Source organism: Homarus americanus, unplaced genomic scaffold, assembly GCF_018991925.1.
Source record: "Homarus americanus isolate GMGI-L3 unplaced genomic scaffold, GMGI_Hamer_2.0 scaffold40248, whole genome shotgun sequence".
NCBI classification, from domain to species: domain Eukaryota; kingdom Metazoa; phylum Arthropoda; class Malacostraca; order Decapoda; family Nephropidae; genus Homarus; species Homarus americanus.
In genome coordinates, this window is record NW_024712526.1 from 10,768,068 (window position 1) to 10,793,088 (window position 25,021).

The 25,021-nt window shown below is 39.6% G+C and overlaps 2 protein-coding genes across 2 annotated transcripts; both read left to right on the top strand.

Annotated features, from left to right (window-relative positions):
• Window positions 1–1,392: 1,392 nt before the first annotated feature.
• Window positions 1,393–12,920, top strand: LOC121862755 (chondroitinase-AC-like). The gene is made up of 15 exons (XM_042361081.1): window positions 1,393–1,518; window positions 6,901–7,059; window positions 7,603–7,747; window positions 7,971–8,079; window positions 8,229–8,293; window positions 9,002–9,143; window positions 9,296–9,410; window positions 9,657–9,813; window positions 10,042–10,207; window positions 10,603–10,720; window positions 10,954–11,082; window positions 11,255–11,494; window positions 11,613–11,812; window positions 11,999–12,161; window positions 12,542–12,920. Exons 1-15 carry the CDS (start codon window positions 1,465–1,467, stop codon window positions 12,824–12,826), a joined length of 2,247 nt encoding a protein of 748 aa, XP_042217015.1. The 5' UTR covers window positions 1,393–1,464; the 3' UTR covers window positions 12,827–12,920.
• Window positions 12,921–13,106: 186 nt separating this feature from the next.
• On the top strand, window positions 13,107–20,831 carry LOC121862768 (phytanoyl-CoA dioxygenase, peroxisomal-like). The gene is made up of 5 exons (XM_042361085.1): window positions 13,107–14,657; window positions 15,927–16,121; window positions 16,806–16,982; window positions 17,724–17,939; window positions 18,092–20,831. Exons 1-5 carry the CDS (start codon window positions 14,271–14,273, stop codon window positions 18,323–18,325), a joined length of 1,209 nt encoding a protein of 402 aa, XP_042217019.1. The 5' UTR covers window positions 13,107–14,270; the 3' UTR covers window positions 18,326–20,831.
• Window positions 20,832–25,021: the final 4,190 nt, after the last annotated feature.

Sequence of the window (25,021 nt, forward strand, 5' to 3'; positions counted from 1 at the left end):
TAGTTAAGACCAATTGTGCACCTTTTAACTTTACTGTAATGGCTAATATATATTCACTAAACTTTTGGTAATCTTATATTTAACAAGAGTAAAATGACAAGCGCCATTGTTGACATCGAGGAACTTTCCGATGTACCCGATACATTTTATAATTTATCGTTCAAATAAACCCAAACATAACTACTTAACCTAATTTAAATTTGAGCTTCACTCAAATATTTTATTATATGATGAAGTTTAGGTAGATTACTTTGGTTCTATTTTATAAATGGTAGATTATAAATGTAGCGGTACAGGTTATCTGGTGCTTTGGTATATTCCCAGTTAGGTCGAATAAGAGACAGTGAAGTAGGAGGAGGAAGAGTAGAAGAGAAGGAACAGTAAGAGAAGAAGTGAAGTAGAAGGAAGAGAGAAAGTGAGAAATTACTAAATAATCTCAATGCAGCACCACTTTCACACACATACAAAAGACTGAGAACAGACAGGCAAGGGGCGACCTAATTGAGGTGTATAAGCATCTCAAGGGGCACTACTCAGTCGAGTGTCCTTACCTGGAGCTGGCGGACGCTCGCCCCACAAGGGGTCACAGCTCAAGATTGAAGAAGCTGCAAGTCCAGAAAACTGTGAGGGGAAATTTTTTCGGAGTCAGAGTTGTGAACTCTTGGAACAATCTACCAGAAAGTGTTGTGACGGCACCGAGTGTGAGCTCTTTCAAGACCAGACTTGACCAACACTGGAGCAGGTTCAGGTACATTAAGGAGCCGGTGCTTGCCCAGTACTTGCCAACAGTGCGTAACTGATCGCCCAAGCAGCTAACGAGCCGATCAGTGGAGAAGAGAATAAAAGTAAAAAGATAACAAAAAATTTGGGAAATAAAAGTATTGTAACTTAGATTAAAGGCAAAATAGTGAATAATAAACAAATTTATTTGGGATAATAGGGAATATATGTGCTGATATAAGGCATAATAATACTGTAACACTAAAAAGATATTGGCCAAGTCTATCCTCAGTAAATGTTAAGATGTGGTGTTGAGTGAAATAACCTGAATACTGTATTACCCTTCCCCCACCTTATTTCACTTGATGATTAAATACCCTAATGCTATCTTAGGGTAGGGTTTAGTTAAGATAGGTTAGATTGTTGTATTAAATTAGTGTTAGGGGGTGGTTAATCACCAAGTGAAATAACTTGGCAGTGGACTAATAATAATTACATCAGCGAGTCAGAGAAGAACATTAGATTTTTTGATAGAGTGAAATATTTAACTTACACGAGGATATGAGAACCTTGATGTAGACATATGAGAGCGGATGAGTCAGAGATGGGAGGTAGGACAGGTGTGAAGTTCCGCCCACACCTGTTGTACCTCCCACACCTGTTGTACCTCTCACACATGCTTAATCCTGCTCACCCCCGACCACCACCATCAGCCACTTGCTATCTTACTCCCATACCAACAACATGAAGAGATTTCACCTGGGTGCGCCTTTATCATGTTTATTTTTCATCATTAGGGTAAGATCATGTTCCTTACCAGTTATTTGTACAAGACTTGTGTATAAAATTTGTTGTGTAGATATCACTTGTGTAGGACTTGTATATGAGTTATTATTCTTCAGTGTATTTGTACAGTTGTTAGTTGTAGCCTATAGGTGAAGTGTTTTTGGTGATGTGAGTTTTGTGTTACTTGAAGATTTTTACTTATTTTATTTACATTATACGAGGCTAGACTATCTTGGGTTAAGTCGGGTTATGTTATGTTGAATTAAGGTCACTAACCATTACTCTGTGTGTGTGTGTAATAATAATAATAATTAACCGTTTATTGAAAGAGCATGGCACCCGGAAGGCTGAAAATATACAGTTACATAATTGGGGAATGGGTCTCATGATTGACAAATAATATATAAGTAACATAAGCAATATAAATATGATATTATAATGACTTGGTGGGGAGAAGGTCATACTACAGGGCATTTCAACATAGTGACGGTGCAAAAAGGTAAGATTGACTGGGAGTGAATACACTGGTTGATTACAAGTTATTGATACTTTTTACAATGGTTGGGACTGTGTGTGTGTGTTACATTAGATTTCATTAGGTCTGCATTGGTTAGGCTAGATAAGGATGCAATACTTCATCCTGTAATGAATTAAGATAGGTAAAGTTAAGTTAGGATAGGTTACGGTAGATTTAGGAAGGTTAATGTACATTGGGTGTGGTTTGATAAGGTTAGGTAAGGTCAAATCAGGCTCGGTTAAGTCGAGTTAGGTCATTAGTAGGGCCCGGATAGTTATGCACTAAAAAACCATGAAATATGCATGCAAATATGCGCTAAAAACAGGGGAAATATGCATTTATATGCACTAAAATGTCACTTATAAAGCCAAGAATGCAGGTTATACGGAAACAAAATAGTTAATATAAACTAATATTAATGTTTATTAAGCAATATACGAAATGTATTTAACATATATATGTGAAAGTGCTTCAAAAAATATATATGAACCTGTATTTACATTATAGACTGACATATTTTCAGACATTACAGATTGTGGTTGCATTTGATGATGACATGGTGGCGTAAGTTCTCAAAGTTAAAACCCCGCCTGTTGTCTGTCAGCATAGCTTTATATTCTGAGAACACCCTTTCTACATCACACGAGACGATTGGTGCATGTTTCATACATAGGAGGTCTGACATAGTGAGTGGCTGTACCGTCTCGTCAATAATAGCATCCAGTATACTGTTCCAGGAATGACTTTAGGCACTTGTTATTCAGTTTATGCAATGGAATATCCGCTGAAACAAATGCCTTGCACAAATCTGCGTTGAACTGGGAACGATCAGGCCCTGACTTGCTGGAACATGCAAGAAGTAGTTGTTGCTCCTTTTGTGCACTATTGGACTTAACAGCTTCGAGTCGGATGTGCTTGCTTGTTTTAAGGTGTTGTTGGACTTGAAATTTCTTGCTCGCTGTCACTGGTGCTTCACAATATTTACAAAACAGTACACTTCCATCAGTAGTAAATGCATCAAATTCCTTTACATATGATCTCGGCACTTCATTTTGGTTTCTTTGTACTTTCGGCATTTTCACGAGCAGCAGAAGAGAGTAGCTCCACACAGCAGCACTGCTCCTGACTGACTAACTCACTAGTCCAATGAGTCATGACCAGGTGTGGAAACGACAGATTAAAGCGACGTGACCTCACCTCACTTCACCTAACCACACCTCACCTCCCAGTACCACGTGTGCTCATTCAGTGGCAACAAAGAGATAAATAACATAAGAAGAGCAAGAATGGAGGAAACTGCAGCGGGCTCCACTATCTATACTGGGCAGTCCTGCTTACACTCCAACCCCTATTGCTCATAAGTATGAGCATCCAACCTATGTTTGAAGCTATCCAGCGTATTCGGAGTTAATGATATTTGGTAACTTGTTCCATTCATCCATCACTTCGTTTCTGCAAACCAGTGTTTAATACCTATTTCACCCCAAATCTAAATTTGTCTAATTCGAAAACTGTATTACATGAGTTCGCTCCTGGTTGGATAATTTGAGTACTTTGTAATGTCCCCTTTGTTTAGCCCTGACTTCCACTTTTACCCCTATCAGGTCGCTCTACGTCTCTCGAGGGAGTGCAAATTAAGATGTTTTAACCTGTCTCTATACTCAAGGTTCCTAATGCCCGGGATTAGTCTTGTCATTCTCCTCTGAATTCTTTCCAATGATTCTATATCCATTCTGTAATACGGTGACCAGAGCTGAACTGCGTAATCCAGGTGTGGTCTCACAAGGGCAAGATACAGTTTTAGGATAACCTCGTTAGTCCTGTAACTAACACTCCTTTGTATGAACCCAAGTACTTTATTAGCCTTGTTACGAGCAAAACACATTGTTTACTTGGCTTAAGGTTCCACTTATTACTTCTAAATCTCTCGCAGTCGGATTTCTATGGCATCGTTGTTCATCTGGTATCTGGTTTCCCTGTTTACATCTCCTATACTGAGCACTTTACATTTGTCCACCTTGAATTTCATCTGCCATTTTTCAGACCATTCGAAGAATTTGTTTAGATCTTCCTGTAGTTTTGCGGAGTCCTCGTCAGATTTAATAACACGTCCTATTTTAGTGTCATCAGTAAATTTACTTATGTTGCTGTCTATGCCGATATCTATGTCGTTTATGTATATAATAAATAATAATGGTCCAAGTATTGAGCCCTGGGGAACTCCACTAGTGACGTTGCTCCAATGGGACTTAGTGCCGTTAATGCTCACTTCCGCTGTTTCCTGTCCTGTAACCACGCCCTCAACCATTTAAGGATGTCACCTGATGTCATGAGCTTTACCTTTCTAATTAGTCTTCGTGGGGGACTTGTCGGCTAGTTTTGCTAAAGTCGAGATATACCACATCATAATTGTGCCCCTCGTCCACCGATTCGAAAACTAATGAAAAGAATGTTAATAGATTAGTTAGACATGAACGTCCGCTTGTGAAGCCATGCTGGGAATCATTGATCAATCCGTGCTTCTCCAGGTGATTTTGAATAGAGTTTGAAATGATTTCTTCCAGTAATTTGCCTACTATTGATGTTAGATTGATTGGGCGGTAGTTAGAGGATAGTGATCTATCCCCTTCTTGAAAATCGGTATTACATTCGCTATCCTCCAGGATTCTGGTACTACACCTGTTTTTAAGGACATGTTAAACAACTTTGCTAAGGGCATACTAAGCTCTTCCTTACATTCCTTTAATACTCTGGCAAATATCTCATCGGGACCAGGTGACTTATTAGGCTTTAGTTTGTCTATTTGCTTACTAACATCGTTACTAGTCACTACAATCTCACTTAATTTGTTTTCTTCACTATCTCTGAATAGAGTCGGTGCCTCGGGTATCATGTTTAGATTTTCGGTGGTGAAAACTGTTGAAAAATATTTATTCAAATTATTGCTCATTTCTCCGTCGTTATCAGTGAGCTCGCCGGAGTCTGACCGTATTGGTCCAATCTTTTCTCGTGTTTTAGTTTGATACATTTGGTAGAATCCTTTGGGGTTTGTCTTCGCCTCCCTTGCTATCCTTACCTCATTATTCCTCTTTGCTTTCCTTATTCTCGGTTTTAACTCTACCGCCAATACCCTATAATAGTCCCGGAGGTGAATTTCGCCACGATTTATCCTTCTACCTATAGCCTTCCTTTGGCCAATGATGTTCTTTAAATAATTATTTATCCATTTAGGTCATTGTTGTCTGATCTGAGTTTTTTGTATGGTATGTTCTGCCTTTGTGTATTAAGTAACTCACTATTTAAATTATCGTGGAACTCGGCAATCTCAGATCTCGTTATCAGGTCGGTGTCATCTGTCAGGTTCACGGCCAAGCGCGACACCCCCTCTCTCAGCTGCCTCTTTAAACTGTCAAAGTTTGCCCTTCTGAAATCTGGTACTTTAGTGGAATTTTCCTTACGTCTGCCCTGAAAATCTAACTGGAATCGAATTTCTTTGTGATCGCTGTTTGCAAGTTCGTTCCCTACCTCGACATTGCTAATGAGGTTTTCTCTGTTCGTCAGAACTAAATCCAGTATATTATTACCCAGTGTGGGTTCGGTTATATGTTGACTTAGGAAACAGTCCTGGATCGTCTCGAGAAAATCCTCTGATTCTGAGTTACCCGTAAGGACAGTCCAATCTATTTGGCCAAGGTTAAAGTCGCCTACTATACAGACTTTGTTGTGTATGGAAGCCCTGCGCATTTCATCCCAGATAAGTCGCTCATTGACGCTATCAAGATTGGGGGGTCTATATATTACCCCTGTGATTAATTTTTCCGACCGTCGCTTAATTCTATCCAAATTGTTTCTGTATTCCTCTCAGTTTTTATTTCCTTATTTATTTCACACTTCAGATTATCCCTAACATAGATTGCTACTCTGCCTCCTTTCCTGGTCTGCCTATCGGTATGGAACAGTTTGTAACCCGCAATTTGGTATTCGACTGGTAATTCACGTGTGTCTAGGTTGATCCATGTTTCAGTGAATGCAATTATATCGATTTCTTCGGTACATACCAAGGCCTTAATATCATTCATTTTGTTTCTCATACTTCTACTGTTCGCGTAGTATACATTTAAGTTAGTCGTGTTCTGAGTCCTTCCCTTACCGCGTTTAGTTTTAAACTCCCTGTCTAATTTAGTTTTGTCATCATTCCTAACACTATTTCCCTGTAATCTTTCGCCTTGTTTACCCGCTCCCACTGCAGTCTCCTCCACCCCCGTGCTCCTATGTTCTCTTAGCAGTTTAAAGACTTCGATATCTTTTGAACTGCCCCCTCTAGAGCCCCAGCCAGGGTTGCTACTCCATCCCTAGACAGGTGCACCCCATCCCTAGCATAGAGGTCCCTTCTGCCATAGAAGTTGTCCCAGTTGTCAATGAATGGGACTGATATTGACTTGCAATATCTGTCAAGACGGTCGTTAACACCAACTGCCCTTGACAACCATTCACTGCCAACTCTCCTTCTAGGCAGGACACCGCATATGATAGGGATCCCTCCCTTAGTCCTAATACGATCTATGGCTGCCTTGAACTTATCAAGAAGTTCCTCGCTCCTACACCGGCCAATATCATTGCCTCCTGCACTGAGGCAGATAATGGGTTTGTTCCCATTACCAGATGAATATTTTACCAAAATATGCATTTATATGCAGTTATCTAGGTAATATGCACTTATCATAGAAATCACGCAAAATATGCATTTGCATATGAAATATGCAAATGCATAACTATCCGGGCCCTAGTCATTAGTAATGATTCATTACTCATCAGCTAGACTAAAACACGAGTTATATCCCACTTTACAACCATGACCTGATCTTGTGCGTGTACAGGTGAGCGTGGCACTGAGGACAGACACTGGGGAGGTGGATGATGTGTACAAGGTGGTCATGGGCCGAGTACACCATTCAGCTCTTGATTGGGTCAGCAAGGAAAGTACTTCATCACTCTTGGCCAAGCTGCAGTCAGATGGGTCATTCTCTGATCTACATGTACGTTTCTTTATGGCACATCAAAACTACAGTCGCCTACACTTATACATGGTACAGTGACTGGTGTATTTTGTAAGATGTGGCAACTCTGTAAAAAGCTTATTTAACATCCTTAATCTGGCTACTGTTGTGAGGTTTCTTAGGGCAATTCCGGAAGTTTTAATACAATGTAAACAAACAGAGGTGCCACATCTTACAAAATGTGCCAACTACTGTACCAGGTTTAAGTGCAGGTGACAGTGCCTATATCTCTTAATTCTTACTTGTTAAATACTGGTGTCTCTCTTTTTCTTATTGGTGATGGTTTGTGTTGGTATTAACCCAGAAGAAACATTTAAAAGACTTTAATTTTTGAAGTGCAATATTATATTTTAACATCAATACACTATTAAACAAATTATTTTGGGTAAAACTGTTTTTCTATTATAAATACTGTACTACCACTACTAACTACTACTACTAATATTAACATTACTAACTTCTACTGCTACTATTACTATCTATAACAACCATTACTACCACTATTGTCACCATCACACACAGTATGGTGAAGATAAGTCTACCTCCTTCATGACTCACGGCCTTCGTCAGGGAGCTCTTATGTATCACCACCTAAACGGGGAAGACTTGGCTGAAGAGGTGTTGTCCTGTTTCACCTACATCACCTACGACGCCCCAGCCAACACAGGTGACGAGTGGGAGAGAGAAAGAGGGGGGGAAGGTAGAGAGAGAGAGGGGGGGGAGGTAGAGAGAGAGAAAGAGGGGGGTAGGTAGAGAGAGAGAAAGAGGGGAGGGGGTAGAGAGAGAGAAAGAGGGGAGGGGGTAGAGAGAGAGAAAGAGGGGGGTAGATAGATAGGGGAGGGAAAAAGAGAGAGGGACCCTAACTTAACCTATATGAACCATGTTACCAGATACAAACTGGTGGGGTCAAGTCATCGGGACGCCTTACAGGATGTGGGAGGGCGTAGTGTTGGCGCGTGACCTCCTACCTGAAGACCTGCTGCTGGACTTCTTGAACAGGTAGGTCAATAAGTGTTGGTCAGAGTGAGTATGTACGTGTGATAAAGGGTCAAAATGGAGTTTATTCTTAATAGGCTGTATCCTAATGGGACAGGGAGAGAGAAAGAGAGAGAGAGAGATAGAGAAGTAACAATAAGTCCACCTTACAGGTACTGGGTCAACACACTCTATGGACCTGTCTGGAACCTGAAGCAAAAGAATGAAAACATGGCAGGTCAGTGTTGTATAGATCATGTTTACGACAGGTCAAGTTTAAGACAGGTCATGCTTGGGTTATGTGACGTTTTGTAGTTTTTGTATCTGTGTTGCTGCTATTATTATTATTATTATTATTATATGTTAAGGAGAACCTTATGACTCTTGTCTGTTGTCTGTGTGAATTTCTGGTGCACGTTGACTGAGAGCCCGTCCCAGTTGTCTGAGTGTCTGTTAGAGTGTCCTGTTGTCTCTTGAAATGTGTCTGTTGTCTGTTAAAGTGTGTCTGTTGTCTGTTAAAGTGTGTCTGTTGTCTGTTAAAGTGTGTCTGTTGTCTGTTAAAGTGTGTCTGTTGGCTGTTAAAGTGTCTAAGGTCTGTTAAAGTGTGTCTGTTGTCTGTTAAAGTGTGTCTGTTGTCTGTTAAAGTGTGTCTGTTGTCTGTTAAAGTGTGTCTGTTGTCTGTTAAAGTGTGTCTGTTGTCTGTTAAAGTGTGTCTGTTGGCTGTTAAAGTGTGTCTGTTGTCTGTTAAAGTGTGTCTGTTATTAGTTAAAGTGTCTAAGGTCTGTTAAAATGTGTCTGTTGTCTGTTAAAGTGTGTCTGTTGTCTGTTAAAGTGTGTCTGTTATTAGTTAAAGTGTCTAAGGTCTGTTAAAATGTGTCTGTTGTCTGTTAAAGTGTGTTTGTTGGCTGTTAAGATACGTATGTCTTGTAACCACATGTACCACCAGGAGGAAACTTGGCACCAAGGGCCATGTGTGCCGAGGTGGAGGCACTGCTCAGAGGAGAATACGTGGACGTCCATGCCCAGGTGACGGAGCAGCTGTACCGAGAACTGGCTCAGAGACAAGGCTGGAACAACGCCGGGCTGAGGTGAGTAGATTTCATGAGCAAGAAAATTATTTGGTTCAGTATCGATCATGGTAACAAACAAGCCTGGGATATTTTGGGGGATATGTTACTTTAAATGTATTGGTGTAACGGCGTTCTTGGTATATTCATCAACATGGGACTTTTGCTTCCAGGCCAGACGGTTGTTTACATCAACATAACATGGAGCCTCACTTCACCCAACATGGTCACCTGGACCACATACTTGGGAACCTCTACAACGGCCATTATGGTTATGAGTTACTCTTCGTAAGGTTCTCACTTCTCACGTGTTGTATTGAGGGACTTTACCACAGGGCACTTACTTGTCTAGTACTGCATGTTCACTGTTCCACTCTGATTCCATTTTTGTTTTCGAATTGAAATTGTCACTCTTGTATAAGTCATGAACTAATCATTAATTCTTTATTGATGAAGAGGATCTATGCCTGTGCCACGAATAGCATCTGTGAGCATGTGTCACTAACAGCACCTGTGTGTGTGTGCCATTAACAGTACGACTCCCTTATTGTGTGGTGGTACTCGGGCACGGAGCTGGACTTTGATGATGCGACGGTGGAGGGGATGTTCTCAGCCTACCTCGAGTGTCAACAATGGCTCTTTAGAGGACACACCATTGATCCAACCACCACTGGCAGGTTCATCGATTCAGGTAGGGGTCGAGGTCAGCTCAGGTCAGGTCTCTTGGGCGTGGGAGACCAATACAACAATATCCAGGGGAGATAATAAGACTTAATGACCTCTTGGAAATAGTGTACATTTAGACAAAGCTATTTAGAAATGTCATGGGAGTTGATTTTTTTCTCTTCTGGGTATCTAAGTGAAATTGTTTTGTTAAGTTAGACAGACACTTCTACAGACTATTTCTCCTACACACAAGGTTCCGCCGTGACCAAGTTTGGGACGCGCACCGGAGTGAGGGACACGGGCCACATCCTGCAGAAGGTAGGTCGTCACCAGCAGGAGGTAGCAGCAGTCTTACATAGATACGACAACCCAATACCTGACCCGGAGTACGCACTGAGTGGCAACAAGTATTTCTTTAAGTACGTTACCCCTTGTTATTATTATTATTGTTATTATTATTAGTTGTAAGTTTTGACTTTAACCTCAACTTGTCTTATTAATTCTCTTTAGAGTATTTTTCATTTTTATTCATCTTGTTGATGCTAGAATCATTTTATTTTGTTTTTACTTTAGGAGAGACTATTTTATTTCTCACTGTCATCTTTAACCATCTCTTCCTCCCTCTTTCTTCCTGTCTCTCCAAACATAACCATCATCACATTTCCCCTATATCTTCTTTTATCTTTTAATTTATTCATGCCATTCCTTCATCTTCCTTTATTTTCCTTCATTATTTGTCTAGTCCTTATACCATTGTCTTTACATCTTTATTATCTCCTCTCTGTCATTTATCACAGTCTTCTCTTGTCCACAGTTCTGACTTGACGGTACATCAACAGCGGGAGTACATGGCCAGTGTGAGAGTTCTGTCCAATAGAACCACCAGACAGGAAACTTGGACTAGTGGACAGAACGTGGACGGGTACTTTCAGGTAAGGCCAGGGGTTCGTTCATGGGTTCTGTTAAGGAATTCTGTCATGGATTCGAATCTCGGCACCCAGAGGTAAGAAATTATTATATGTTAGGTTGTGTTCGGTTAAATCGGGTCAGGTCAAGTTAGGTTAGGTTAAGTCAGTTCATGTTAGGAGTCCAATCGATAAGTGTCACGAAAAACTAATAGTAAATGTCTTCCTTGTGTGTGTGTGTGTGTCTGTGTACATACCAGGGCGACGGCTTCATGACAGTACTGGTGGACGGAAACGAGTATGGCCATGAGAATGCTGAGGTCTTCCCGGTATATGACTGGGCCAAGGTACCGGGTGTGACCAACGTCTATAACACAACCATACCAAAGGTAATACATAGTAGTGACACATATTGGTGATACTTTGTAGTGAGACATACCATAATTGAGCTAATGTGCTCCAACTTATCATGAAAAAAGGTTCAATGTTTCGAGAGTGATCCACTGCTCGACACACTGAATCAGTTTTCCAAGACACTGACTCCCGTTCTCTTCCCGGCAGTTCAGCTTCGGCAGCTACTGGTCAGAACAGTTCTTCAACAACGCTAAGTTCGTGGGAGGAGCAACAGATGGCAGCATAGGTGTGACCTCCATGGTGTACCAGCGACCTCACCTTCCCCTCACTTACCTCAAGTCCTGGTTCTTCTTCGAGGACGTCATCTTCGTTATGGCCTCTGACATCACCCTGCCAGCCTGCAATAACGCTATTGATAACGATGCTGTCATTACCACACTTACCCAGGTGCTTCCCCCGTGTGTGTGTGTGTGTGTGTCAGTGTTTTTGTGAGAGAAAGAGAGATAATGTTATCACTTAACCAGCTGCATATTCTCATTAGTTATTCCTCGTCCTCCTCCTCAAGGGTGCCTTCGAGGGGGAGTACGTGCTGGGGACGGAAGGGGGAAAGGAAGAGAAGCTGGGGATGGGCCACCACCAGGAGGACTCCCCCGCCTGGCTCCACCACCGAGATGTGGGCTACGTGTTCCTTCACGACCAACAACACCCTCTCTTTACCTCCGCCTTGACTCACACCCACAAAAACAAGGATCTTAATGTGTTCACGTAAGTTTGGGCTCTGGGATGTGGGTATCTTCAATCTGTATGTATGTATGTATGTATGTATGTATGTAAGTATCATAAATCATATCCATTCAGGTATTCGTATGGAGAATCTTGTCTTCAGTCTGCCTTGTTTTTTAGTTTAGTCTCTCTCTCTCTACACCACACTTACCAGGCTCCTCCCCGCAGTGCTTGGCTGGACCACGGGTTTTCCCCCCAGTCGGGCCTCTTGACCTACGCTGTTCTGCCGGCCTCCAACCTCACCAAGACCCGGGCCTTCGCTGCTGACCCCGATGTGGAAGTCATCTCCCAGACGAGTGACCTACACGTCGTCTGCCACCATCCCTCTAAGGTGAACCAATCATATCAAAGGTTTTAATTTAAGATCACCTGAGGATTAGACCCCTAGCTTATTTCACATGAACCACCTGAACACTATTCTAACCAAACTCAATCTATTCTAACCTAACCTAACCCTCCTAAGTAACATGAGGGTGTTTACTCTTCAATTGAAATATTATCATGAGTGGAGTCCCCGAAAGTCAATCAGGCGGAGCTGAAAATAAACACAAAACAAGATGACGTTTTAGAATATTAGTACATGAGGTCTTGAATATGTCACTTGTCCTAGAGGAATGGACCGGGGGGGGGGGCAGTTATCCAACCTCCAGCCCCACGATCCACCCAGGAGAAGTTGTTCAATGTCTTAAATCGTTATATTGTTGTTTACAGACGGTAGGGGCGGTGATGGTGTCTGGTGGGCAGGTGACGGTGGGTATGTGTGGTCAGGTGGGGCCACTAGACCTCCAGGTAGATGCCCCCTGCATCCTCCTCCTCACCATCACCTCCCACACCGCTGATGCCACCCAGCTTGACGTCACCCTGGCCGACCCCCAGCAGGAATACGACGACATCACCATTAAGATGTCAGTGGACGACCGCCAGGTGGAACACAAGATCCTATTGCCGTCACCACCACACCGAGGCTCCAGCACCACCACCTCCCTCACAGTATAACATCCGGGGACTCACGAGCCCCCACATACTGTTTACAAGACCAAGAAGTAGTCAGAACTGAAAAAAATTGCTGTGAATAAAATAATGCAAGATATATTGTACATGTGTATATCTGTCAAGTTTATATTATTATGCATTTATTATCCCTCAAATATCACAATGAGACCTGTATCAGTGTGGATAAGTAGCATAACAAAATGAAAATTAATGTAAACAGGACATAATCAGTGAAGACAAGGAACTATTGGGCAAGTACGGAGGTCCCACTCGTCACATGGTAACAGCCTGGGTCATCTCCTCTTTTGTTTCCCACCAGAGTTCACCTTATCTGCCTCCCAACTTGTTTCACCTAATGATTAACCACCTCAATCCTACCCAAACATAATCTAACCTTACATAACCCCCACAGGTAGCTTTAGGGCATTTAATCGACAGGTGAAGTAAAGTGGAGGGGCCAATAATCAGTTAATTCCACTCGGTGACTAAAGCTAAATTCACAAACACGGATTTTCAAAAGCTGCTTACGTAAACTCTCTTATCTTAGTAGTAGTCTGGCACTCGCATAAACTGCGACACAAAGATCTATTCTCAGTCACTCCTACGTACAGGGATAACAATTAATTCAGTACAGGTGGCAGTAAGAGACCTTGGAGCTGTCGTGTTGTGATTGGTTGCCACAACATGGACTCACGAGACTCAACACCACACCTTAACTAAACTACAGTGGGCAAGTCTCCAGGCCAATATCGTCATGTTACAGTATCATTATGCCTTATATCAGCATTATCTCCCTATTAACCTATAGAAACCTGTCTATTATTCAATATTTTAATTTGTAGTTTCTTTTTGTCTATGTCTATAATTATCATGTTTAATGTTTGCATTCTTTTGCACGTGTGGAATTATGCTGTGTTAGGTTGATTCGTTTACCCTTTAAAAGTCCAAGTTAAGGAGGAATGTTGCTCTTTGATATTCTATTCAACTTAAAAAAAATTACCTAGATTAATATTATATGATTTATCGAATGGCCGCTCCAACCAGTGGTGGACATACCCAGTGGCCTGAGAGGATCACTTCTGTTTTCGTGAGTGTAAAGGGAAAGGGAGCCAATATCATATGTTTACATTTGTTACGTCAAATTTCTCTCTATCTTAACGTGGGCAGATCAACCAACTCTAAACTTACATTTTATCCATAATTTGCCCCTGCATGACAAATTTTACTTAAATAAATATAACATAAATCGTGATTACTTAGACAAATTTAGTTACGCATATATAACTTCTTTAATAGTCCTTCATTTTACCTCAAGCGAAATGTTGAGTATCAAATAAATTCTTTAAAAACAATTATTTTATTAAAAATCCTACTAAATAAGACTTATAATAATTCAATATTTAAATCATATACCTTAATTTTAGCATAATAATTATGTTTGGTATTGATGAAGAATCAAGTTACTGCCCATCTCAAGATCGGCAAAATATCAAGTTGGGATGCAGTCGTATACACACCATCTGGGTTATGCATCACAGTCCTGCCATTCTCAACATATTTATACCTTATATCTTACATGACATCTCTTAAAACCACCATAGGAGTATTTAAGAGTCATTTCACGATAATATTTCCACCGAATTGTGAAGTAAAATCTTTAAATATGGAGAATTTTGAGATAATAAGAGGAGGCAGCGTTTGGCATCACGGTAGTAAGATAAGGGAGGCCATAGCAACAAGGTCTCATTTACACTTCATCTCCCCACAGCCTCCCACAGTCTCCCACAGCCTCCCACAGCCTCCCACAGTCTCCCACAGCCACAGCTACACAGAGGTAATACTATAACAACTAGTGTAACCAACAATAAATATAACTTAATCTTTTAAATGTCTGTTTGGTTAAATTCCAAATACTAATAATCATCATCTGTTTACTTACAACATATACTGTATATTGATTTAGTAATTTAAAGTAATAATACAGTGAATAAATATCGATCTATCATTTTATTTTGGATTACTGTCATTTAACCTTTTTAACAGTGACCAGTAAAGGGTCGTGTAAATTCAGTACTAGACTCGTAATAAAAGAAATGAATTGATTAGAACTTATTGATTAAAACTTCATACAGTATGCTAAGTTGAGGGTTACCACTTTATTCTTAATATCTATCATATTCTTCAGTGAAATTTTTATTACCATATATAAAACACTGATTTATTAGATGAAGAAGAAATAATGGTTGTTATAATAGTAGATAAACTGGTAGTTAAACCATATCCTAATTTAATATAAAATTTATATTGTAGTTTAGCCTTCATGTTTTAATATTATCTTACCAGCATCATCTTGTCCATTCTGCCCTCTGACCAATAACCACCAAAAGATGTGGCTAATATTTCAAAACATCTTTATAGAATACATAAACCAGACACCTCAGAATTATCTTATCAGAAGCTAGTAGTGAGATAGTTGACCTCATCTGGCTAACAACCTACTGTATGTCCTGGGAACTGTCAGGTGACCACTTAACTATACTCAGGTTAATACTGTACCAAAAAAGAGAGTTTTAATATTTGTTTTATACTGTAGAACTTTAATTTATCTCTTTATTTAGTGAAAGAAATATTTGGTTTATTTAATCCCTCCACTGTTCCTGAGAAGCTTTATAGCTACTTGTACTACAGTAAGTATTTTGGTATTAATGAAACTTGTGTTGTACTGAGGAGATTGCCAGAGTGTTTCACTGTGGCATTACTAACATTTTTGTCCACATCTTGTCAGATTATATTGCCTGACGGATTCCATGTGATCGCCAGAGACAGTTAATAATAATAATAATAATAATAATAATAATAATAATAATATCTATTCATTAAAACTGGCAACGGGTTTACAATTAGATAGGTATGTATATAAAGTATGCAGTTATACAGTTCAGCATGAATATACAGTGCAGTTAGGCCATGGGAGTATAGTACTGTATACAGTTTCTTGTGTGCTGAGACGGTGCAGGTAAACAACGACGGTAAGGCAGTTTGACCGCAGATAGCCGACGAAGCTGTCTGATGTTTATTTCCAGTTTATGTATTTTTCCCCCAGGTTACGACCATGAAGTACCTTACACCCAAGCAGAAGAAGTTTTATGACGACAATGGTTATGTAGTGATAGACATATTAACTGACCAGGAGAAAGACGACCTCAGTAAAGAATATGACCAGGTCTTCAATGCTAAAGATCAGGCTAAACTAGAAGGCACCTGGCAAGGGGACTGGGAAGGAAAGAAAAAAAAGATGGTGAGTGTGACTTTGTCCATATTTCAGTCATCTTTACGAAGTCTGTCACTATTTACAGGTATCCGGGATACTGAAAACTGTCGGGTCATGTGATATATCCACTGCAGTCTATATAATTACTGTATGTTTCTGCTCTTGGATTAGTGTATATATATAGTTGATATTGTCTTGTCATGGCGTCATCGCCCTGGTGTGTCTGACAGTACAGGTCTTCGTAACTTCTTGTTTAGTCATAATGTACAGTACAGTGCTGTACATATTATGATCATCAGATTTAGATACATGTACAGGGGGTCCCCAACACCCGCTGATACAAACGGGGTTAAACTTGAAATTTACAGTAATTTATTAACCTGATATCTTATTTTTTAACTTTCTTTTGTCTTAAAATAATTGATTTTAGATGTATATAAGGACTTAGGCTATGATATAGTGGGATTTTGAACATTGTTCTGTAAGTATGGTATGCACATAGCATGTGTTCCAATTTACTTACAAATCCGACTTAAGAACGTCCTCAGGAACAGAACCCATTTGTAACCTGGGGACCCCCTGTACAGTACAGTACTTTTGGTCTATTCCAGATTTCGTCATGGATACAGTTTGTGGTTAAGTTTGAAATTTTTTTTATTGATTACAAGAAAACATTGTATTGTTCATTAAGATCATTATTTTTTTAAACAGGAAATGAAATCCATCCACAGCCTCCAGATGCACTCTGCTGTCTTCACACGTCTTCTGCTGAACGACAAGTTGTTGGATACCTGTGAGGATGTAATGGACACCCCCAACATTCTGCTGCACCACACCAAGGCTCACACCAAACCTCCAGGCACCGGCTCACCCTTCCCCATGCACCAGGTACACTACAGACTTGGGTAAACAATTCCTTGACCTTATATAGTACAACCTACAGGTCATCTGCATGTATTAGGTGACATTCACCTCTACCAGTAGGATATAGACTTTCCAGGCAGACAGTAAGCAACATTTTCTCTACAGTATTTCCTGAATTTGTCATTTTTCATTTTTTCAGTTGAATGAATGATTCCTGAAGTTAGTTAAATAAGATAAATAGATTGAGAGATGAGGTAGAATGTGAAGTGTGTTGCATGTTAACAAGACCCACAAAAGTTAATCTTTGGTATGTGTTTCATATAGTATTTTGGTGATAAGATCCGCAAATCGATTAACATTTAGGTTCCTAATTTCTGCTGGGTAGACAGAGGCAAATGGCATAAAGAAACTTGCCCATAGTTTCACCCTGCCCGAGTCCGCTCACTTGCGAGGTGAGCATGCTGACCATTACACTACAGGTCGCCAGTGCAGTTGGCGAGTTGTCCGGTCTTCTCAGACTATTCCTTGACACTGGGTCATGCAACTCGTTAACTTGGTGTGTGGTTGTTGTGTTGGCGACAGCTTCTACACCTTAAACAAATTCATGCCGAGGTGGCCCTAGGGCCGACCATCCTCATTACGTGAGAGCCAACTATTATTTTATTATTATTATGGTGATGCAGTGTCAAAATAAAGTTTGAGATTTTTAATTATTATTTTTGTCACACCATTTCATTTGTTTCATTTTTTTTTTTTTTTTGACAGGATTACCATTACTTCCCATTTGAGAACGACTCAATGGTGGCGGTGTTTGTAAGCGTAGACGCAGCAGACCCGAGCAACGGTGGCCTGTGTGTGTACCCTGGCTCACACAAGCTTGGCCCCCTTGAGGACATAAGTAATGCTGCCGGCTACCATTACTTAGACCCAGAGAAATTCCCCATTGGAAAAGCCACTCCTCTAACACTAAGCAGAGGACAGGTAGGAATTTATGATATTTTTGTGATACTTTTTGTTTTCTCTCTATAGACGATCATTATAGAATCCACAGCACCTGGTAGAGCTCTGTTATGAAGAGAGGGAACCCTGTGCTGTACACAAGTGGTTAAAACTATTAACTTTCTCCCAAATAGATTGTGATCTTCTCTTACCTGCTAGTGCATGGATCGTACGACAACAACAGCGATCGCATCCGTCGAATGTTTCTCATTCAGCTGATGTCTGCTGAAGATGTCCCTCTGACCAAAGTCCATGTTTCTGAGTGCCAGGAGATGGTTCTCCGAGGACGATGTTTGTCCAGGGACGCTGACATCAAACGCCGTCACAAGGAATTTGTTGAAGAAGAGACTGTAGCTAAAGTGGTATAAGTTGTACAAGTTGATTGTTTATGCATAGTATTACATCTGTTACCTGAAGAAATGGTCACCTTTATCTTGCAGGAAAGGATGATTACTAAACACAGCCAGTCTCCCTTAACTATAGTCTTACAGTATGTCTACTTAAGGGAGAGTTCCAGTTACTTGTATATCCTCTCCCTTAACCAGACAAAAGCCTCACAACACGATACTTTCTGGTTACTTGTGTAATTTTACTTTTTTCTTACATTTTTGCTCTTTTTTTGTGATGAGGTAACATTTATTTTCTCTGCATAGAATTGTAATGTATTTTTTTTTTGTTAATACCAGTGAAGTAGTCAAAACCGTTTACAATTTTACTCTTTTTACCTGAAGATTAGCCCCCTCCTTCCTCCAGATAGTTTCAATGGGGTGGTTAAACTTTAGATGAGCTTTTTATTTTAAGGGTTATTCATCAGGTGATATATAAAGGTTAAAGTTGTCAATGATCTCGGTCTTGACAACATCACTGGTTATTGGTTAATGCCGTATCCACTCATGAACTTGTGGATTTATTAACCATTACAAGTATATTTCTTTGGTGCTTTATGGGTTAAGGGTGTGCAAGAAACATTTATACTTGATATACAGTATATATACATTAAATAGCATATATATTTTAACCCTTGATGATTAATGATGGCTTTAAATTCAGATCCTCGAGGGGGTTAGGTTATGAGGGAGTTAAACTATTACCCTTCAAGAATTAAACTCTTGAGAGATTAAACCAGTATTTTTAAGGTGTTAAATTTTGATCCTCGAAGGATTAAACCATCATTGTGAAGTATTAAACTTCTAAAGGTGTTATGCTCTACTGTACTGTCATTCTATTAACACATCATTAACAGGGTAATATTGAAGTTATGTTATTATACATTTAGGATATTATATATTGATTTTGATTGATTTATTTTATTTATTTTTTTTTTTTTTACATTTATATTGAAGTTGTGTTATATATATTATGATATGTTTTATGTATTTAGTTTATCATAAATTTAAATTATGTTTAGATATTTAGTACTGTACATTGTTTATTGAAGTTATATATAATTTGTTCAGAGTTTATTGAAATTATAATTTTATGAATTTATTTATCAACAAGCCGATCATTGGCGAAGAGGATAAAGGTAAAACTAAAATATTGAAATTACAAATGATATGGTCAGACTTTATTCCTACTGATTTTTAGATTCTTGTTTATTTTACATTATGAAATATAATACAGTAATCATTTAGGGTCCTCGGATCGAAAAATTTACCCTGTATAATTAGCGTCTGAAGAATATACCGTATGGGATTTAAAATGTGTCAGGCAGGTGGAATGACTGAGAGTGCACTAAGATGGTATAACAAGAGAAATACCTGGCAGGTGAGAGATGGGGATTATTTATCATATATTTTGAAATCACAAGAGCCGAGGGAAGACCAGGAAGTAATTGGATAGATTCCCTTGGTGAATATTAGCGAGGGGAAGAGGTATTAAGTGTCACTTTAATGGTCAAAGAATGGTGTGGGTTGCGGATACTGGGAACTATCTTGCTTGTGATGGTGTAAATGGGAAATCCTGGACAACTTTGCCATTTGAATTTATTTGAAATGTCGGGAATTATCGTAGAGGTTGTGTTAGTGACGTAATGAAGACCATGATTTATTTTACCCACTATCGATCACTTAAAGATTAGCCCTCCCTCAAGTGCTTAACGAAACATCCCTTACCTTATCCAGCCTGGAGTTTAACCACCCTGTAACTATCTGCTGGAGGACAGATATTTAAGTTGATTCATAAAGGCTGGGTTGTAAGATGAGGATATAAGAAAGCATGCTGGGATATTTCTGTGTCTTTTAGGAGTCTCCCTGTGTCTTTCCACATTTGTCTTGCATCATTCTTCTGTGCCATTTCCTCGCTTTTCTTGAAGTTTGTTGGTGTTGATTCAGTCCAGGCAGAAGTAGGAGAAGAATAAAGATGATGGAATATAAATCAGTGCCATCATATGCTGAAGTTATATTCGTACATAATTGATTGCTTCATATATATAATTTTTATTGTGAAACATTTTAGTCATTTTTTATCTTTATTCAGAAGGAAAGACTTTTTTTTATAGGAAATTTTATGCTTCATCTTAATGATAGTAAATGCAGAAAGTTTTTAACCTATAGATATATATTTTGGTTACTGTATATAGAATATTTTCATTTTATTGAGAATTTTTTATACAGAACAACAATTTTAGTGCCATATGTAGCTGCTATATACAGTACAATATTCAGATTTTATCAGATTGCTTTTATATTACATTTAGATAGAGACATTGTCTGATGTTTTGAGAAAGCTAAGACAGTCAGCTCTGTACTTAAAGAGATCTTCTTGTCAAATAACTATTCAGGTCGTCCACAAAAGAATGTCATTACTGTACTTCAACCATTGAGCTACGAAGAAGTTCATGCAAACGCTGGTACAAATAAAAAATTTTACTGACCTTTGTGATTTTTGTTAATGGGTCTATACCTGTTGTTGTGGCTGTGTTAAAGTTGATGACACAGACTCAACACCACCACCAGGCAGCAAATGTTCCAGGCTGACCATTGGCATTTACCTTGTGATGAGACTACCAGACCAGTGGGTAGTGGACTATATGGCCTGTCATATACTTCCCCCATTTGATGTACTGCACTTGAACCTTTTTCTCCACACCTGTATCTAAGCCACAAGACCCATTGGGCTATATCATGACAGTTGGGAAAAATTTATTATTTGTGCTGTTATTTACCAAACACTTATCTTCCTGTGTTTAGCTAAGAAAGATTTATCAGTAGTTGAGGAATGGATGTTATCTTTTGTGAATACCCAGTACCTCTACAGTACTTTTATATCTTTATAATTCAGTAAAATTCTGGGGATTCTTTTTTGATTTTTTACCAAGTTGTTGATAGTTTGCTTCATAAATTCAAAAAATATCTCTCTATCATTTGGTACTTCTATCTATTAATGAAATAATGTACAAATTAAGTGTTGTGTTTAATTAATTACATGTAGCAGGAGAATTATTGTAGCTAAACAGTGATTTGATACAGTTTATACAGATATGTTAAGTAATCATGGTACTATATTATTAAGGTCTCTCTCTCTCTCTCTCTCTCCGCTACTACTATTACTACAAGAAACGGTGACAGTATGGACACAAATTGAATGGAATCAACTACAGTAAATCTAAATAAATAGTAGAAGAATATGAACAGTTATATAAACCTTAAGCAAAAAGACAGACAGACAAACACGATCCTTACAATGAAAACAGATCTCACCCAGACCCACTTAAAATGACAAAGAGGGTCCAAACTTAAACAAAAGACTGTCAATTTTAAATAGAAGTTCTTCCCCTTGTAGGTCTTGGGTTATGATTACAGTATATTATAGGTCATGGGTTACAGGTATTATAGGTCCTGGGCTACGAGTATTATAGGTCCTGGGCTACGAGTATTATAGGTCCTGGGCTATGAGTATTATAGGTCATGGGTTACGAGTATTATAGGTCCTGGGCTACGAGTATTATAGGTCCTGGGTTACGAGTATTATAGGTCCTGGGCTATGAGTATTATAGGTCATGGGTTATGATTATATTATAGGTCCTGGGCTACGAGTATTATAGGTCCTGGGCTACGAGTACATAGGTCAGGCTATGAGTATTATAGGTCATGGCTATGAGTATTATAGGTCCTGGGCTATGAGCACATAGTCATGTTATGATTATATTATAGGTCCCACATGAGTATTATATAGGTCCTGGGCTACTTATATTATAGGTCCTGGCCACGCAGTATTATAGGTCCCACATGAGTATTATATAGGTCCTGGCTACGTAGCATTAGGAGGGTCCTGGCCACGAGTATTATAGGTCCCACATGAGTACAGGTCCCAAGGTATGAGTGGCTATAGGTCCTAGCTACAGGTAATATAGGTCCCTGGGCTATGAGTACAGGTAGTCCTGGGCTACGAGTATTATAGGTCATGGGCTATGAGTATTATAGGTCATGGGCTATGAGTATTATAGGTCCTGGGCTATGCATTATAGGGTCATACAGATTATATTATAGGTCCCGGCCATGAGTATTATAGTCCCCACAGTATTATAGTAGGTCCGGGCCATGGTATTATAGGTCCTGGGCTGTGAATATTATAGGTCCTGGGCTACAGGTATTATAGGTCCTGTTGCCATATTATGGGTCCTGGGCTACTATATTATAGGTCCTGGCCAGAGGCTATAGGTCATGGTCACGAGGCTAGGTCCTGGCTACGAGAGTATTATAGGTCCTGGGCTACGAGTATTATAGGTCCTGGGCTACGAGTATTATAGGTCTGGGCTACGAGTATTATAGGTCCTGGGCTATGAGTATTATAGGTCATGGGTTATGTATTATAGGTCCTGGGCTACGAGTATTATAGGTCCTGGGCTACGAGTATTATAGGTCCTGGGCTACGAGTATTATAGGTCCTGGGCTATGAGTATTATAGGTCATGGGTTATGATTATATTATAGGTCCTGGGCTACGAGTATTATAGGTCCTGGGCTATGAGTATTATAGGTCCTGGGCTATGAGTATTATAGGTCCAGGGTTATGAGTATTATGGGTTCTGGGTTGTCACTATAGGGTTTAAGTTACTACTACAGTTAATGGAAAACGCGGGATGAAGGTATTTGTTGCTAATTAACGTCAATGAAGCTTAAAATTATCCAAACAGGAATTATTTCACTATATTATGGTAAGATTATTGCTAAATATGTGGAATAAATTAATACATAAACAGACGCCTGCCGTATCTCAAGCTTTCTATTATTGTCGCCAGAGGGTTAAAATAACTTAGAGTCTTGTGGGGCCAAATATGATAATCATTTTGTATTTAACCTTTGGATTTAGTTCATTTTAGGAGGTTAAACCTTTTTAATTATTGGATAAAGAAAGGTTTAACTCCATTATGAGCGTTATGGTCTTGCTCTCATTCTCTTCTGTATGGGATTTCAGATGTGACCTTTAGTATTTCTTTTCTCTAATAGATGGCGTTTGTAACCTGTATAAATAACATCTAGTTACTGTTATGTGGTAAAAGAGTTGATGGTCTGAGTTAACTAATACCACATAATGAGACACTAAACTCGACCTCAGTTGACATTCTTAGTTTCCAGTCACTCACATTAGAGGATCTGTCGTCGGCGCGAGAGGTAGGAAGTAAACATAGCTCCAGGCGAAAGGCAATTGTGTTGTGTCCTGACTCTGAATTTTACACGCCTCCTCAGCCGTAGTGATTTATTACCCACCAGGATGAATTATCACAATACTGAAGAAATTGTCGCCTCAACCACCACGATCAACCAACAACCAGTTTACGATCACCTCATTGTTGTCTCCCAGGTCAACCACTACCAGTCTTTGTCTATCTTCAGGTCATTATATACACCTGAGCTAATTTACAGGTGAGTTCCCACCAGGTTTTAATTACTTAGTTCATACACATGGTCATCGAAAAATAATTTATTTTGCCGAAGCGCTCGAGGTGTGTTACGGCGTAGGGAAAAACATGAAGGGAAAATATTAAGCCATTATAGACCGTCACTGAATATACTGAATTACATTTTTTAATTATTTAAGTGTTAAACCTATATTTATTACCATCATGGTTAACACTGGTTCAAGACTAGTTTGACTTATGATATAGATAGGTGTTTTTGTCTCGATGACACGGGTAGACAACTTTTAATATACCTTAGAAATTTTCACTCGTTCCAGAACAAGTCTCCCGAAAAATATATATATTTTACTAGTCAGTTTGATCTCGGCGTTCCCTCTCGTTATGGAGGCGTTATCTTCAGTCCTCCTAGTTGAGCCGTTTATAAATTCTGTTGAAAGACTAGTTGCTTATCCCTCTGAGAACGATGATTGAGGCTCTGAAACTCCCGAGTGCTGAGCACATGATCCCTGGTGCCGGTTACTTCTATTTTATGGGGAGAATTCTTGCTCTACTGTACGCTGCTGCCTCCTCTTCCAATTCGGGAAAGGTGTGAAGACTGAGTGGGGTGTTAGGAGTGAAGGAGTTAGTAATGGCACACATAACAGGTACTATCTAGGAACGAATAGAAGGTAAATCGGTCTCTATTCGCCCTCTCCCTAAGGTTGTTCCACTTAAAGATTAACCACCCTGGTGATATCCTCTCTTCCTCCCTTTCCTCCCTGCCAAGTAGCGTTTAGGGTGTTTAGTCATGATGTGAAATAATCTTCCAGGCGAGGCTAATCTTCGGGTGATCCCTTAGGAGGTGGTATCGAAGCTCATAAACAATGTAGGACCTTAGAGTCGTTCAGCTGTAACAAGGGATTATTGAAGAAAGAGAAAGTTTGCCCTCCCGCACACCCCCAGCCAGACAGACACCTGGGAATAAGATGTTTCGTGTGGTCTGGAAGTGTTGGGGGAAGAATTGAAGTGGAGTTGATCTTGGCCTTGGTAGTGCAGCCACTGATTGAGGTGGGAGGAGAGGAAGGTGGTTGTTTGCTGTTGACTTTGTAGTACAGTAAATATGGTTTAAGTTTGGTTATATAAGGTTAGGTTAGTTGACGCGAGAATGAGGAAGGAAGGTAGGTGAGGTTAGGTTAATTGACCTACCAATATACCATCACCAC

What these genes read in the sequence shown, in the direction of transcription:
- LOC121862755 (XM_042361081.1), top strand. Translation starts at nt 1,465, where the DNA reads ATGAAGAGATTTCACCTGGGTGCGCCTTTATCATGTTTATTTTTCATC. An exon ending in TGGCAGGTTCATCGATTCAG is followed by an intron (nt 9,814 to 10,041) that starts GTAGGGGTCGAG and finishes CCTACACACAAG; the next exon opens with GTTCCGCCGTGACCAAGTTT. An exon ending in TCATTACCACACTTACCCAG is followed by an intron (nt 11,495 to 11,612) that starts GTGCTTCCCCCG and finishes CTCCTCCTCAAG; the next exon opens with GGTGCCTTCGAGGGGGAGTA.
- LOC121862768 (XM_042361085.1), top strand. Translation starts at nt 14,271, where the DNA reads ATGAAGAATCAAGTTACTGCCCATCTCAAGATCGGCAAAATATCAAGT. An exon ending in ACAGCCACAGCTACACAGAG is followed by an intron (nt 14,658 to 15,926) that starts GTAATACTATAA and finishes TTTTTCCCCCAG; the next exon opens with GTTACGACCATGAAGTACCT. An exon ending in AAGGAAAGAAAAAAAAGATG is followed by an intron (nt 16,122 to 16,805) that starts GTGAGTGTGACT and finishes TTTTTTAAACAG; the next exon opens with GAAATGAAATCCATCCACAG.